The 17,247-nt window shown below is 34.0% G+C and overlaps 1 protein-coding gene across 1 annotated transcript; it reads left to right on the top strand.

The window, feature by feature from the left end:
* Nucleotides 1–990: 990 nt before the first annotated feature.
* LOTGIDRAFT_132441 (hypothetical protein) lies at nucleotides 991–2,193 on the top strand (the record flags this gene model as incomplete). Its single annotated transcript, XM_009066718.1, has 1 exon — nucleotides 991–2,193. The coding sequence occupies one exon, from the start codon at nucleotides 991–993 to the stop codon at nucleotides 2,191–2,193; it is 1,203 nt and encodes a 400-aa protein (XP_009064966.1).
* Nucleotides 2,194–17,247: the final 15,054 nt, after the last annotated feature.

Here is a 17,247-nt window from a genome sequence, read left to right as displayed (position 1 = left end):
ATATATACTTATTAACCCTCTCAAGATGGAAATATACCAATATAGACCCTTCTTCTGTAGGCCGTTATAAAGTTGAAGATTGCAGAACAAGCACCACCTACCATTTAAATTAAGCTGTTTACATGACTAACTAACTACTCCTTAAAAGGATACTTTTGCAATGTTAAAAAAATGAAATGAATGGAGTCCTACTTTTCTGAACCATCTGGGCTAACGAAGACAGGCAACACCATGCAGGGTACAATGAGGGAAATCTGCCTGCTCTTTTTCAATTTCAAACTGTGTTGAGGGATCGTGCAAGCAATAAAGACTTGTATTCTATGCTTAAATGTATAAAACCATATTTCTCTGGCACTGTATATCGACTATTAGAGTTTAAAGGGTTAACTTTCTCACATGGTAGTTAAAATAGATCAGTTCTTGGCTGAAACTCAACAAATTTCATATCCATCACCCTTCCACTGATAAATACCTCGCTCACTAAGAAACAACCCTCTCTTTCATGTCTATTTTACTTCCCTCATATCTTTTATCTTGAGTACCAGTTTCATCAAAACTTGTGGCTTGGTTTAACATCAAGTGGTTGGTGCAAGTTTTATCAATACTGCAGGGATGTTGATTTGGCTGTATTTACCAGTCATGTCTGATTAGAGCTCTAGACTGGCAACTTGAGGACCAGCCTAGAGCTATAAACTGTTGATTTGATTGTATTTACCAGTCATGTCTGACTAAAGTTCTAGACTGTTGATTACACTGTATTTACTAGTCATGTTTGAGCTTTAGATTGTTAATTTAATTGAATTTACCAGTCATAATTGATTTGTCTGTATTTACCAGTCATGTCTGATGAGAACTCTGGAATGTCAAGATGTTGATTTAATGGGTGGGCCCTCGTATTAATAATATGTTTTATCGAAGCATAAATTCATTTTTTCTTTCTTATCTTTTCAGGGTTGAATAACATGGTTTCTTAACACTGAAGAAGCCAAAATGGCATGGAAAATATATGTGTTGTTTGTGTGTGTGTTGTGTTTAAGATTTATTCTGGCAGCGCGAGAAAATTACATCAAAGCCACGTTTGAAGGTGCAAAGGATCGGGGAATTTTTAACAAGTTAGTAGTGAATCGCGAAACCAATGAATTGTATCTCGCTGCTGTCAATCACTTGTATAAATTATCACCAAATTTGGAGGTTATACAGGAAGTGGTAACAGGACCGCACCTCGACGACCCAAGCTGTACCAGTTTGACAAATCTAACATGTGACCCTGATTTAAAGAGCTGTGCGTGTAAATTGCGGCCATATTACACAAAGGCCTTAGTTGTCGATTATGTGAATAAAAAATTGATCACGTGCTCCACCTTGTATCACGGTCATTGTGACAAACTTGACCTGGACAACATCACCAATAAACAAATGTTTCCCTTCATGCCTATGGTTGCCAATAACGCCACTGCTTCCACAGTAATGTTCATTGCTCCTGGCCCTGCGGTCGTGAAGGATGAACCCCAGCGCCAAGTTCTCTACGTCGCTGCCTCTTATACTCGAACAGGACTTAAAGCCTATCGAGAACAAGTGCCTGCCTTTTGTAGTCGCTCTTTGGAAGATTTTAATCTTTTACTCAAGAACGCTTTTGGAAGTTCTTCGATCGAAATCGAATCTCAGCATAGAGATACGTTTCCAGTCCGCTATATTTATGGATTTGGATCGGATAATTTCAGCTACGTTCTTTCAATTCAAAAAGCGAATGTACAGACGGATAGATATGTGACTAAAATTTCCAGAATTTGCCAAAGCGACGATGATTATTATTCTTATGCCGAAGTCGGCCTTAGTTGTACGATGCAAAATACGGAATTTAATTTGCTACAAGCTGCGTATGTTGGAAAAAGCGGCACAAAATTAGCACGCTCTCTTGGAATTCCCACCACAGAGGATGTGTTGTATACTGTTTTTTCAATCGGGGATTCCAACTCAGCGAACCCGTCTGCTACGTCAGCCATGTGTGTTTATAGTCTTCGGGATATACGGAAAAAATTCACGGAAAATATTCAGGAGTGTTTTAGTGGAATTGGAAATACTGGACCAGATCACATGATTCAAAGTTCCAAGTGTCTTAAAGTGGTAAGTAGCCATTTTTTTGTGATTTTTTTTTTGGAAAGTTTTGAAAGTGCAGACTTGTCTGTCTTATAACACATTGACCAAACGCGTCAGTTTCCTTAAGCACTGGCGGTGGCATCATGAATTTTTTATATTGAACTATTTGTGCCAAAGTTAAGCAGCTGACAAATTCTATTTTACAACTGAAAATTCGAAAGTTTCTCGCTGATTTTAAGAGCAAATTGGTTTAAGCAGACGACAAACGTTCTTACAACTAAGAAAACATTACGAATATTTTAGACTTCAGTAAAAATTGAGCCTTAGTTTGGCAGACGACAATTCTGATAACTGCAACGAACATTTTAACACTATATTCCTTGACATTTTGAGCAAATTAAGTTAGGCCAATGACACTGACTTAAGTATAAATTGCGCCTAAATTCAGCAGATGACATACCCTCTATCATCACTCTGACAAGTGAACATTCCAAAGCTTCTTCGTTGACATTTCATGAGAAAAATGTCTTGTGTCTTGTTTTCTGTTTTTTTGTACTGAAGTAGGCTAATGGCTTAGGAAATAGAAATCTTTTTACGGAAGTTATCCAATCTAATTTGTGTTCTACGGAGATTGAATTAATCTGATTTTATTCCGTCTGATTTCTAAATTCAATTATTATATTTATATATAGTTATTACATTATCATTAGCCTTGTTTGTTTACTCTTCTAGAACACCTAGTGCCTTTCTGCAACTGGGGTTTTCAACTCAGCATAACAAATTATCAGTAGTTATCATACTGAAGGACTGTTGTTCAGATATTTTGTGCAACTTTCAAGCTATAAATTTAATGATTAGTTTTGTTTACTCTTCTAGAACACCTAATGTATTTCTGCAACTGGGGTTTTCAACTTGTCCTATTAGGTTTATAAATTCTGACATCAAAAAGGGTTTGTTCACTGCAGTGGAAAATCTCATGCCACTTTGCAAACTGTCCTACCACAGGTGTTCGTTGACTATTATGAAACACCTATTGGCACTGTGTGACTGGGGCTTTCAACTCCTGTTTTCAGCAGTATCATACTGAAGGATTGTTATTGGAATATATATATGCTACTCTGCAACTTGGGTTTTCAATTTGGGAAACATCATCATTAGGGTTCTACGCATAGGGATTGATTACTCTTCTTAAACACCTAATTCCTTTCTGCATCTTGGCAGATATCACTATAGTATAGTCAGGCCAATAGTGTTTGATTCCTTTTCTAGAACACTTGTGCCACTTTGCATTTGGGGTTTCAATGTATTGAATTCAGGCAAACTATCATATAAACAAGGATTGATAATGTTGATATATCTGTATAGTGGTTTTATAGCTGTCGGACAGTGCATTATGAACGAGTTTAAGGTAGCTGATAGCTTTAGTAGGAATTTAGTATATGATTCATTTGAATAGTAAAAGTATATCTATTATATACCATTATTTATTATTTATACTACAACATTGTACAAACCAGACAGACCAAGTCAGTGTTCAATCAACCTAAAATATCTCCACATAATCAACATGGATGATCAGTTTAAAGGGAGTTTTAAGAGGTTTAGCAGGGACACTGATAGTATCAATTTTCACCATTTCAATTTTCAATCAGACGTCTGTAGTTCCTGCAATTCCACAAAAAATAAATGTTTGATGATGTCACTTATTGCAAAATATGCTTTACTACATACAGCCTTTGCAATTAGTGACCTCATAAAACACTTAGTTTTTGGAATTGCAGGAACCACAGACATCTGATTGAAAATTATAATAGTGCAAATTGAAGCTATCAGTGTCTCCGATACACATAAAAATTTAGAAAACTTGGTCACAGTCTCTTTAACAACTGATATGACGTATTGTTAACTGGCTCTCGGACAGACTGTAATCTATAGCTTATAGTATTGTCTACTGATAAAAAACATGGTGTTATTTAGTATAACATAGTTTAGCTTTAGGCTTGGGAAGATTTAATGAATATACCTCCATTCTTTTGGATTTTGACATCAAACCGCTGTCTTTTTGAGAATTTTCTCTCTGAATTTGCAGGTTTTCGTTGTATGATTCTCTTTTTACACTATCCTGCTGTTTATTCTAGGTGTGCATGTGGTTTACTTTCATTTAAACTATTCTCCAAGGTGTCAAGGTTCTTTCCAGAGACACCATGACAGTCTAAAATTGAAAAGGGTGCTAAAATTGGCATCTCTTGTCTTGGTAAAACTTACCTTATTGCACACTGCTAAGCATTGTTCATCTTCAGTCACCCACAAAGGTAAAAACAGTGGAGATACTGTTCATTTCATTTAACAAAAAAGCTAGAGATCACTCCATAAACGGAGGTCTCGTGTGTTACACGCTGTGCACGTTAAAGATCCCTCGACAGTTAGAAATGGAAAAAGAACAGGCTAATGCTCCTGCTCTGGTAAAACTCAATTCATTTCATTTTCTTCAATAGCCCTATCAGTTGAAGAAATTTTGGTTTTCGTAAGCTACAGAACAGTAGGATGTAAAACTCAGTTTCATTTAAATGTAATATAAGCTAAGCTGAAGTAATCGATACTTTGGAATGTAAACTATAAAACATGGACAGTAAAAAGATCAGCGTATGAATAAGAGGGCACATAAATCCAATATCCTCTCGTTTACCTGAAACCAAATAACACCATTGTCTCCTGAATACGATCATTTCCGCGACTGGAGTTACCATTAAAAATCCTTGTTAACATTTCTTAGTTGTTTTGACTAAATATATATCACTATTGATTTTCTTTAGTTATCTGATTTTTAATATTAACCCCCTGGTTATATTTATAACTTTACTGATAAATTGAATGTTGTGGCTAAATTGATCTATGAAATTAGTTTTGACTTGAGTTAGAGAATGGGAGAGGAGGGTGGGGGTAGGGAATTCAAGGCAGGGACAAAGACAAGGAATTTTAATATTAACCCTGCTGTTAAATTTATATCTTTACTGATAAACTGCTGTATGAAATTAGTTTTGACTTCTTTTAAAAAAACAGAGTGGGAAGGGGGGGTGGGGGAAAGGGGGTTGTAAAAGATGGAAGGGCATGCTCAATCTGATTTTTAATTTTAGGGTTGTGTTTGGTGTTAAAGGTTATTTAGTTGTTGTCAGGTGGAATCTCTTAATTCTATGATTCCAGGTCTGTACTTTCAGGATGATTAGAGGCAATTGGAATCAATTTAGTTGAAGAAATGGAATTAAATTTTAGAGAATTTTGTCATTTTTATTCCAGGATATGGCCATTACAGATGATTTTTGTGGTGCCGATTTAAACTTTCCAATTTCTGGCACCAAAGATATAAAAGCTAACGGAGTATTGAAAATAACGAATACCTATGTCACGGCGCTGGTTACCGCGACAACCTACAATTATACTGTGGCGTTTGTCGGTACCAAGTCGGGCCATATTAAAAAGGTAGAGTACTAGAAAACTTATTTTTATTTTGAAGTTATCTATTGATACAGGATCGCGTTGTTTTTGATATATGCTCCGGTGCAATGAGTGCCTTTACTTTCCCCTGGCCAAAGACATGGTAAAAGTCAATTAAGAAGTTGTTGATCTCTTGATGATAAATCGTCTGAAACACATGCTTCTTATAAATATTTATCATAAAGTGTACAAATTTACATGTTTGAATTCCAATAATAGATATTGGTCTTGACCCAAGAATTTCAAGGTCATGATTCAGAAGCTAAAATTTACATAACCTTGTTTTCTTGCAGGTCTTTGTAATTTTGTCATTTCCCTCATTCACTACTTTCGTTTTGTCTGTTTTCAGGTGGTCGTTGAGAAAATGGCGTCTATTTATAAGGATATAACTGTGGACGAAGGTCAGGCTATTTATCAGGATTTAAGACTGGATGAAAGTAAACAAAATCTGTACGCTGTTACTGAGCACAAGGTAAGAACACGTTAAAATATTAAACACAACATCGAAACTTATAGCAACAGTGACATCACAATAGATAAATTATCATACAATACAAATTGTTATTATCATAGCATTTTCACATAGCATACCAACATAGTATAGCAACATAGTATAGCAACATAGTATAGCAACATAGCAACATAGTATACCAACATAGTATACCAACATAGCAACATAGTATACCAACATAGTATACCAACATAGTATACCAACATAGTATACCAACGTAGTATAGCAACATAGCAACAAAGCAGCGTAATACTTATATTTTGAACAATTAAATTCTATATTTCTATATATGACATTAGCAACCAAAAATAACAGTAAAAATCTTGTAATATTGAACAAAATTGGATGAGCTTCTCATTAAAGTGAAACACATATTTAAAGCTATTAATATGAAGAACCAGATTAAGAAGTAAATTGAGAGAAAATGAAGTATAAAATGGTAGTTTAATAGTTTGAAGTATATCCTTAAAATACTTATTGTTTAAATGGACTTAACCAATCGAGATATAGTCTTTCCTTTTATACTTCCATCTCTCTCAAATCAAACGCTCGTAACTTTACCATAGTTCGTGATACATAGTAGTAACCTATTTTAAATTTACACATTAAAAGATTTTAAACGACTAACTAAAAGCTTTTTTAAGTGTACGTAGATGATTTGATTTTTTCCGTCTTTGTGAGGTTTTTTTAATCAAGTGTTTCAATCTCCATGTCTTTATTTAACTTTTAGACTGGTAATTTTGCATTTTAACTGGCTCTTCAAGTTTAAAGATTTGAATTATATATTTTAAGACGATTTATTTAAATGTTTTGATTATTTGGTTTTGATTCTCAACCAACTGTAAATGGGTATGGATAATCTAGGAAGGGCTGTAACACAGCTGGTTAGACCTTTGGAATCTTTAATGACATCATGTGCCTGGTAATGTCAAACAAATGATGGTTGTGGGTTCTAATCTAGGTCCGCATAGCAGTGAATGAGAGTATTGGAATCTGTACATGATGACATTGATTTGTTGTGTCAAACAAATCGTGGTTGTGTGCTCTAATATCGGTCAGCGTAAAAGTCTGGTGACCAGGAATAAGTCATCTTTCCTCAATATCCATGTCAACCCAGCTGTAAATTAAATAAATTCTTTCTGATCTTTAACATTCTGTTGAACATTCCTAGGCAAGATTTATATCCAAACAATGACATACACTGTAGGCCTACTTCTGTTGTCTTTCCATGGATTCTGGTTTACGATACAAATTCTTGCTCATTTCTCATTCTTTGAAAACCTTTCTCATTGACATTATCATGGAAAATTCTCAAGCACGATCAAGATCTATTCATCCTATGCCATGCTCTGTTGTATTTTCTTAAAATCTGGTTTTTGATAATAATTATTTTCAATATGTCATCTTTATAGAAGAATTCTCCTGAAGAGTTTTCATAGGAAATTCTCAGTTAAGTTCTCTTTCTATCCAACGTCATATTCAGTAATAGCCACTTTCTACCTTATTTGTCTTTTCTATTAAAATAATGGAGGCAATTGATTGTCAACTAGTTTGCTACCATTAAACTACTTGATAGTCATTGGTCGGTAGGCAATATAATTAGCCATTGTATAGAGCTCTTTCTGCTTCGTTACTCCTCTTATCTGCCTGCAAACTCTTTCAGGCTCATTCACAAATTGATAGTATTCTCAAATTGTTAGTGAACTTTTTTTTTAGGTTCATTGAAAATCGACTCTGTACTGAGGTGAACTCCTTAAGGCACATATTCACAAATTTATTTTTAGATTGGTATTGGTAGATTCTTTTAGGCTTATTTATAAATCAACTTCTTTTGAGCGCATTCTTGAATTGAATGTGTGGATATTGTTGAATTCTTTAAGGCTCATTTTTAAATTGATTAAGTACATAGGTAAACTCTTTTAGAAATATCTGAGATTGCCCCGAATTTCTAACCTAGTTATGAGATCTTTGCAGCGGCCCACACTGCCACCCCCCTCCTCCTTTGGCTCCACCATTGTTAAAAGACGTCTGGTTCCCAAGCATTCTTTAGACATAAATCACTTTTAGAATTGCATTCATGACAGCAACAACATTTGTTTTCAGTTTCATGAAACATTTCAGATGTGCAAATATTTTAGAACCATAACACCAAGATTTCTATTAAGTTCTCAAAGATTCTATGGACTATAAATCATTAATAAAACCAGCAAGCGATGACAGCAAGCAACATGAGTCTATTTTTTAAATATTTATCCATTTTTTTTTTAAAATTGATCCTTGACCTTTCAACATTTCACAATAAATCTTTTTGTAGCATGGAGATTTTAATTGAAAATGTCAGAAAGTTGCTGATATTTTTTAGGATTGGAGAATTTCAACCTCATTTGAAATCTTAGTACAAACTGTCGTTTGTATATTGGGAAACATGAGATCTGAGTAGTGCCATTTTATAATGTTAAGCTATACTGAACTCCTTCTAATACCTTGACTGCAAGAGGCACTTTTCAAGTATTACACAAGTTTGTACACAAGCAAATACATCCAATCCAAGACCCTCACAATAAACAAAATGAGATATAATCATATAATAATATATATCGAGATAGATCAATGTGACTCTTGGGCTGAAAGTTCCTCAATTTCAGTTGATGATCACCTTGTCTCCCATTTCTTACATGGTCCTACAATTCCTCCCCATTGAGTTCCCTCCCCCTGGCAATTATTCCTCCCCATGGTCTTCCAATTCCTCGCCTGTTGAGAAACACTGATTTAACAGTAAAACTTTATAATATTAAATCATATTAATGACCTGATGAAATAGTTTGCGGGTAAAAAGATAAAATCAGTTAATATGGGTTGATAGCGTATCAAACTGTCTATCAGTCAGCCTACAGCTCTTTCTTAAACCATATTATAGAATATTACACTGTATTATATTACAATTCTTCTAATCTAAGATCAGACTAATTAACCGTGAAAGCTTGTTACTAATCTTTTTAGTCTCCTGCAGTTCATTGGAATGCCTGGAGCAGGTTGAAATTTCGGAGCAAATTTTGGGCTAAAATTTTTTTGTGAGAAAAAACTTTAATAGTTTCTTTGGATTCTCAAAAATCTTAATATAAGAGTTCTTGTAAACTTGGTATTTCTCTTTGCACAAAAATTCCATAAGTAAGAGACCCACAACTTTTTAATAACTTGTCATTTTAATATTGTAATCATACATTACTGGTAAATATAGTTACATCATAAAATCCCTGGACCATGTATACTTGATATAATTAGTTTATTTTCGATGCACAAAACAGTAAAACAAATTTGTTTCAAACATTTAAATCTTTAATCAGACTTAACTGGTGAAAAAATTTAAATCAGAATCCCTGAACTGATTTTTTCTATGATATATTGTTAAAATTCTAGATATATATCCATTAAGACTTGTCTAGAATTTGGCTAAGAATGTCTGAAATGTGGAGTTTTGTAAGATTTCATTGTTTTTGTCTAATTTATTTATATTTAATGTGTTTGTTAATGTATATTGTGTTAGGTTTCAGGGTTTCATTTTCTAATGGTTTCAACTTTCAACAAAATGATGTAATTTTACTCTTGAAAACTTATGTTTAAGAATTCTGGTTAAGTGAAATTCGAAGGAATTGCCAATATAAAGTCATTGATCTTGGTAGCAAATCAAGAACTGAAAAAACGCTAACAGAAAGACTGAATGATATTAATCAGATTTCCAAATTAGCTGTACTGATGAGGATTTCATATCCAAAACACTAGATTAACTGCAGGAGATGCTCTGTCATTATGAATTGATATATTATTGGTCAGTGTGAGAAGGGACTGAGTCAAAATTCATAATTATATGAAGCTGGAACACAGCCCCCTTTAAAGAGAGTGGGGTAATAAAGAACTGTTAAGATGTTTACAGAAACCCTACTGACTTGTACATTACAGGAGGGAGTAAGGGTTGTAAATTTGCACTAATGACAAAGTTATGAAAGCACAGACACAGGACTTATAAGGTTTAAGTTCTTTAATTTGAATAACAATGCGTGTTGATGATTTAATGTTCATATATTCACAGGGTTTTATGAAGAGTTGGGAACAGTTAGTTGAAGCTATAAGCACAGATAATATAATATAGAAACATGACTGTTATTAGGGAGTATTTAGATTGTTTATAGAAACTCTACACTGTATATAATATATTAGGGATTTATGTCATATGAAGGAGTGTCTTCCGGTAGTAAAACAGGTTTAATCTAATTTTTATCAACTCCTTGAAATCTCTCACCCATTAAATTATATTTTCTTTATAAAGGGACTCTAAACTTTATTTATGAATTAAGAATATTTATTTACACCATGGTGATTTAGTTTTTCTGATAATTTTTTGTAGTTTTTATATGTGAATCAGAGACACTTATAGCTTCTATCAGAACCATTTGAATCTGTGGTTCCTGTAATTTCAAAAAATTTAATCTATTTGAATTAATTAATTGAATTTACTAGGCAACAATGGTAACCAAGTTATAGGTGTAAAGTTAGAAAACACCTGCCTCTAGGGTGTCCACAAGCTATAAATTACTAGAATGATTAACTTATATAATATTATTGATCTGTAGAAGTCCTGTAGCTAAATTACGTTAACTGGTTGATTGAATTAATTCTAATTAAATTGATTCCCACTGTTCTAATACCGTACTTAAACGGTGCAGTATGGGATAGCTCTGTTGGCACACGTTTATTAAGGATACATGAAGATTACATTATCATCATATGCTATGTGGACTCTCTATTTGGTATGCTGAGTTGCGGATCCTCTTAAATACATCCCAAGCTGATAAAACTAAATATGAAATAAGCCTAATATTAGATATTACCTTTTAAAAAAAGAGACAAGAATGCCATTTTAGGTTCCATCAACAGCATGGAACTGTCAAAGAGGCACTCTTTATAGTATTTTTAGATGAGCACCCTTATTTAAATTCTGAATTACTATTTTGCCTTATTCAATATAATTTACTTTATAAACTTCATAGGAGTCACATGACAAATTCATTTTAGCTTTTTAAACCCTTCAAAGTGACACATATCTCCATATCAACAGTCTGGAGCTCTCAAAGAGATTCCATGTTGACATACCCTGTAGGTTATATCTGCCTGGAACTCTCGAAGAGATTCCATGGTGACAAACCCAATAGCAGTAGAAGCCTGGAACTCTCAAAGAGATGCCTTGTTGACAAACCCTGTACCAGTGGCTGCCTGGAACTCTCAAAGAGATTCCATTGTGACAAACCAAAGGCTGTACCAGTCAATAAGAATTAGTATGATTAAGGTAATTAGTTAAATTAGGACTAGTATACAGTTGTATTGACCAATTATATTAAAATAGTTTCAATTAACTAACTCATATATTCCCCTGGGTAGATTGCTTTGATCATGCTTCCGGCTTTTATCCGAGCTATATGTATTTAGTCAGACATAAGGACTGTTAGAGAGTACATATGGGCATCAGGGTATCATGGTGATCAAGTGCTGTGTATAGATATCTATTTATGATTACAGATTCCCCAGCCAGTGCCTTCTTGAGTATGCGCGGAGTTGACTTCTATCAACTGGTTCTAATCAGACACTATGCTTTTTATTTAAAGCCATATAAGACATTTTGCTACTCCGGTTCTGAGTTTAAAGTTTCACCACCTCCAAAAGCACACACCTAGTCCAACTAGTCCCCTCCCCCATCTTTTTCTTCCATGACATCACAGTAAATCAACAATGTTCTTGTCGTGTCAGTAGATGGCCGAGATCATAAATCACAAATCAATCAATGTCACAACATGATTCCAAATATTCTCCGTTGAAAAATCTTTGTGTCTGCGAGACTGTTATCGATGGCGAGTTGTCAGGAATATTTTGTGAAGATTGACAGGTTACGGGCTAACTTTCTAATACCTGCCTCATCCAATGCCTTTGTGAATAAGCTCAGAGGCAGCTTTTCTTGTCGATCTTAAGTCAATGAAATTGAAAAATCTTTGTGTCTGCGAGACTGTATTTTACCAGTTATGAACTGTCAGAAATATTTTGTGAAGATTGACAAGTTTGGGTCGAACTTTCCGATAATGGTAATGATCAGAAATCAAATCGAGTGTAAGGATGTTCACAAACCATGCTTGATATTCCATGATATTTTGGTGAGAAACTGGAGCAGGATCATTAAATTCGTAGCGGTAAAATTTCTTGAATTTGGTGGTGTGTTTAACACGCCATGTTTTTTAGGCGGGAAAATTTTAGCAGGATCATTAAACTTGTAGCAGTAAAATTGATAGAATTTGGCGGCGTGTCTGTTATTTTTAGGTTTTATTGGTGTTAGAGGCAGTCAGGAGTAAATCATAAGAAATCAAGTAATTTACTATACAAATCTCTCCATTACTGTTCGGTAATTATTTGTACTGAGGCAGACTGCAGTAGACTATAGCAGACGTTAACAAGGATTACTACTGGTCTGAAAATCTACTTTTGAATGGACGTAGATATCAAATTTTTGCGTTATAATAATCGATTGATCAGATTAGAATAAGATTCAGACTAGAGCAGATTTTAAAAGGGATTACAACATAGTCTGAAAGACAGGGCAGAAAATGTAGGCTATGGTTTTCGGTCAGAATTAGATGAACAATTTGTGGCTACAATAATAAAAGTAAGATTCAGAGAAATTTTCAGACTAGAGGGTTTATGATATAATCTGGAAGAATACGCAGAAAACTTGCTTTTTGAATGGTTCTGTTGTTTATTCTAACTATACAAGTAGAATTGGATTGGCTACAATAATCAACCAGTCAGATTAGAGTAAGATTCAGGCTAGAGCAGACGTTAAGGGATTTAAGCTGAAGTCTGAAAGACTCCCTTGACAATCTAGGCTTTGGTCTTTGGTCAGTCGTAGATATAGAATTTGAGATTAAAAAATTCCACCAAGCGGTTTTAAACTGCTATGTTAAGTGGGATTGACTGAAAGTCTAGTTTTGGATTGTTCTGTAATATGTCTTAAACTCTGAAATATCTTCAAATTCTCTGCACTTTCGTTGGTTGATTGATTTTGCTGTGACTATATTAACCAATCAGATTATTTAATTATTTAGCCTGAGCAGAATAAAGATAAAGATGTATGGTATCAAACTAATTAAGAGATATAGATCATATCCTCCAAATATTCGTGGTATTTCTTCGGCTCTTTCGTCAGAAAAACTGTTATAAGTTCAGTAAATATAATGGTATAAAAAAAATTAGTGCAAAATGGCAGAAATTCTTTAGCACTCTATTTCAGTTACATAATTGATACATCATGAAATATACAGAAATAAAATGTCTTCCCAGTTCACATCTGGTAGCAATATGACAGAAAGTTCACCCAAATAATGCCTGTAACATTTCTAATGGTGGAAACTTGGTAATTTAAGATGGCCGCTCGCCATTTATATAAACAGAAAACATCAGAAACATAGACCAAACAAATATTACTGTGGTACATCAAATAATCATTTCTACGGTCTTGGTGGCCATTAGTGGAAAATCATGTCCTCCTGAAGTAGGACATTTCCAACATTCACGCCCATCTTCAATAGCCTTCTTCATGAGCAGAAGAGTTGATCAAAAAACATTACGTTTCACTTGCAGCTATCTCACGAAGCCTCAATAATTCAGTGAGTTAAACGCTTGCTTGCTAAGATTTAAGATCAAGGGATCAAGTGTGGTATAGGTTGAGAGTTTTGGAGAGAAAGACATAGAAATCACCCTGTGTGCTGAAGGGTTTGTCCATAAAAGATCCCTCAACATTTGGAAATTGAAAAAGAGCAGGCCAATAAAGCTGTCCTTGCAGAACATGTCTAATTGCACACTGCGTGGTGTTTGCTCGTCTTCATGAGACCAAACAAGGGCAGAAGAATAGGACATAAAGACTCCTGTTTATTACATTTTCATCTTGCAAACCTTTTTCAAGTGAGAGATTTGGGCAACTTTTTTGCATCATTTTCTTTCATCAAGCATTTGTTTTACTCTAAAAACATGCTCATTTCAGAATTACAGAATTCAACAAGATTTTTGCCTTTTAATGAGATTGATGAAAGTTTTGATTGTTTATGCAGATGAGCTATATATCAGATGCTGTGAAATAAGAAAAAATAATTCTATGTTTTTAATTGTTTTTTTTAATTATTCTTTAACATTGCACTTGTTTTTCAATTAAGAAAAGCACACATTTCAATTTTCAAAAACTTACAAGATTCGGGGTAGAATTTCACATGAAAAGATTCAAATTTTGAATTACAAAAACATGCAGGAGGTTTAGAAATCAGAAGCCTCCTCAAAAATTAAATTTTAAATGCACAAAATGTCAAAAGTTTTTTAGAATTGCCAGACAAATGTGAAATGTACATTAAGATTGACAAAGTCAGTTGTAGTTCTAACAAGGTTAATTTCATTGGCTACGCAATGTTGGATTTTTGAGAAAGCGGTAATCAAAAATGGCGTTAAATTAGTAAATTAGAACCAAACCTGTTCTTGACATCAATGTTCAGGAGTTTTTTTTTTTAACGGAATGGTTTTACATTTTGTACAAGTTGTACATTTACAGAGAATACAGAGCACAGCAGTAGAATGTTAATGCTTGGCACCAAAATCAAGATGGTGGTCAATACAAATACAGAAAAGAAGACAAAATGGCCGACAACGATCTTCTGCTTCAAAATATAATCAAATAATGATAGATTCCCTTTAAAAAAAAAATTGTTCTTCAACCGTGTTTATTATCACAAACAATATGGCTTCTTCAAGAAATACATGAATAAGAACTTGAGTTTCATCGCATATTTGTGACAAACAAAATGGCTGACAATGGTCTTCTGCTTGAAGAAATGACCAAATATGGTTGCATTTGGGAAGCAAGGTTTCTCCTTTTGGTGGTCAAAGAAGTTGTCATGATACAAAATAGCTGACAATCGATTTCTACATGAAGAGATTACCAAATGGTTATTGTTTTATGTCAACTGGTTTCTGGAACTTTGACGCTGCTCAAAAAAGTTGTCATGAAACAAAATGGCCGACTGTCGCTTTCTGCTTGAAAATGACCAAATAAATGTTGAGCTGTCAACAGAGTCCTAGAAATTTGATGTATTTCTTCTTTTGGTGTTAAAAAAGTTGTCACAAACAAAATGGCTGACATTCGTCTTCTGCTTGAAGAAACAACCAAATAAATAACTATGTGTTTGCAGAATGGCTTTCTCACCTTCTTGTAATGTTCAAAAAAGTTGTGATGAAACAAAATGGCCGTCGAATGTCTTCTGCTTCAACACCTCAACATTTATTTGGTAGACATTTTTGATTAAATATTTATATTGCCACATCCTAAAGCTTTTATCACCTGGGTGAGAAGTTTTCTTTATAAGCTAGCCTCACGGTAGACTATACGTGACATTTGTGTTGTAAAATAACAAAAAAACTTTTTACAGTAGGGCTCGTAGGCTATTCAGAGTGTTCACTTAGCTAATGATGTTGATTTGTCAAGTTTAAATATTGGGGATCCCTTTCTGAGAGTTCACATGGTTAATGATGTAATGAAAACTTTTGTAAATTTCGTAAGTAAGGCAATGAATTAAATTCATTCATTCATTCATTCATTCATGATAATCTGATGGTGTTTGTATTATTGTAGATTTCATTAGATTAGCCAAAGAAAGAGTATCCATTCATACCTTCGTCCATTCATTCATTTATTTATTCATCCTTTCATTCATTCATTCATTTATTCATTCATCCATTCATTTATTCAATCATTCAACCATTCCTTTGTACATTCATTCATCGATTCAGTAGTACAATAATAACAATGGTAATCAAGTTATAATTAGTCTAGTATTATATGTAATCAGGGTTATCAAGTTACTAATAGACTAGGTCAACAGGTTCATTGGCTGTTTATAATAACCACTACACTAGTCTGTAATTCTAACATATACACATAATGACATTCCAATATTACTAACCAATAAGCTAATAACCACCAGTATGACAATGTATAGGGAACACTATCAATCCTAGATACTGAAATAATTTTAATTCTGTCTACAGACCGGTCGCCAGGAATGAATTGGTGCTGGGACTCAGATTTTGTACTCAAAAAATTTGAAGTGCCAAAAAACATATCAAAGTCTATAACGTTTTGTTTTGTACAAAGACACTGTAAATGAATCAATCTCTGCTGAACTGAAGAAGGTTTCGCAGGAGCTTAGTTATCACTTGCTGGGCCCAGCCCCCACGTACCCCTCCCTAACAACGGGGACGTTCTGTCATCATTCAAATGATAAGGGACATACCATACTTAAATTTGACAAGGCACCTAGTTGAAAGGGATGTCCGTTTGAAAACTGAAATGCTTAATCAATCTTATTAGCTAAGTGAACTCTTAAAAAGGGATACCCATTTGATATATAAAGCTGAAAACCAAATATTTTTAGCTATGTAAACCCCCTAAAAGGGATGCCCAATTGATATACAGCTAAATCTACAAATATAGTATCACAATGTGACTTTAATATACAGCAAACAAAACCAATTCTTCATGTCTGAAACATAAAACAGAAATTAACTTAGTGCTGGCATGACACATCTGTGAATCCACATATCATAATACAACATGTCTTATTGTGAAGTCGTGTATTGACACTTGACGATACCTCTCTTTCCAAAAAAAGACAGAATTTTATAAGTTGGTAAATAGTTTTCATAAACATTATAATGATATAAGTTAGCCTACAGCTAATATAAACTTTATGGCATCCCCCAGAAACACAGAAACAATTGTTTTCCTAGCCTCTTTAAGTACTATGCCCTTATACACTTATAAGCATCCCCCTGTAAGAAAAAAATATGGCCGAATATATCATGAAAAGTATCTCCCTTATAATGATATAGTTAAAGCTAGTTCAAGCCAATAGCTATATGTCTTACTGATATCCCAATGGGAGGCTAAATCATTCATAAAATTTATAGATGTTTCGGTCGACTGGTGTTCAACCAGGCTGTTATACTATCTTTAACTCTCTCGTCTCATTTTCTCCCAATTTATGAAAGTTATATAGTCAATTTATGGC

This window comes from Lottia gigantea (assembly GCF_000327385.1).
Source record: "Lottia gigantea unplaced genomic scaffold LOTGIsca_79, whole genome shotgun sequence".
Classification (NCBI taxonomy): Eukaryota; Metazoa; Mollusca; class Gastropoda; family Lottiidae; genus Lottia; species Lottia gigantea.
Note: the sequence above shows the minus strand (reverse complement) of the source record. Positions and strands in the feature narration are given on the sequence as shown.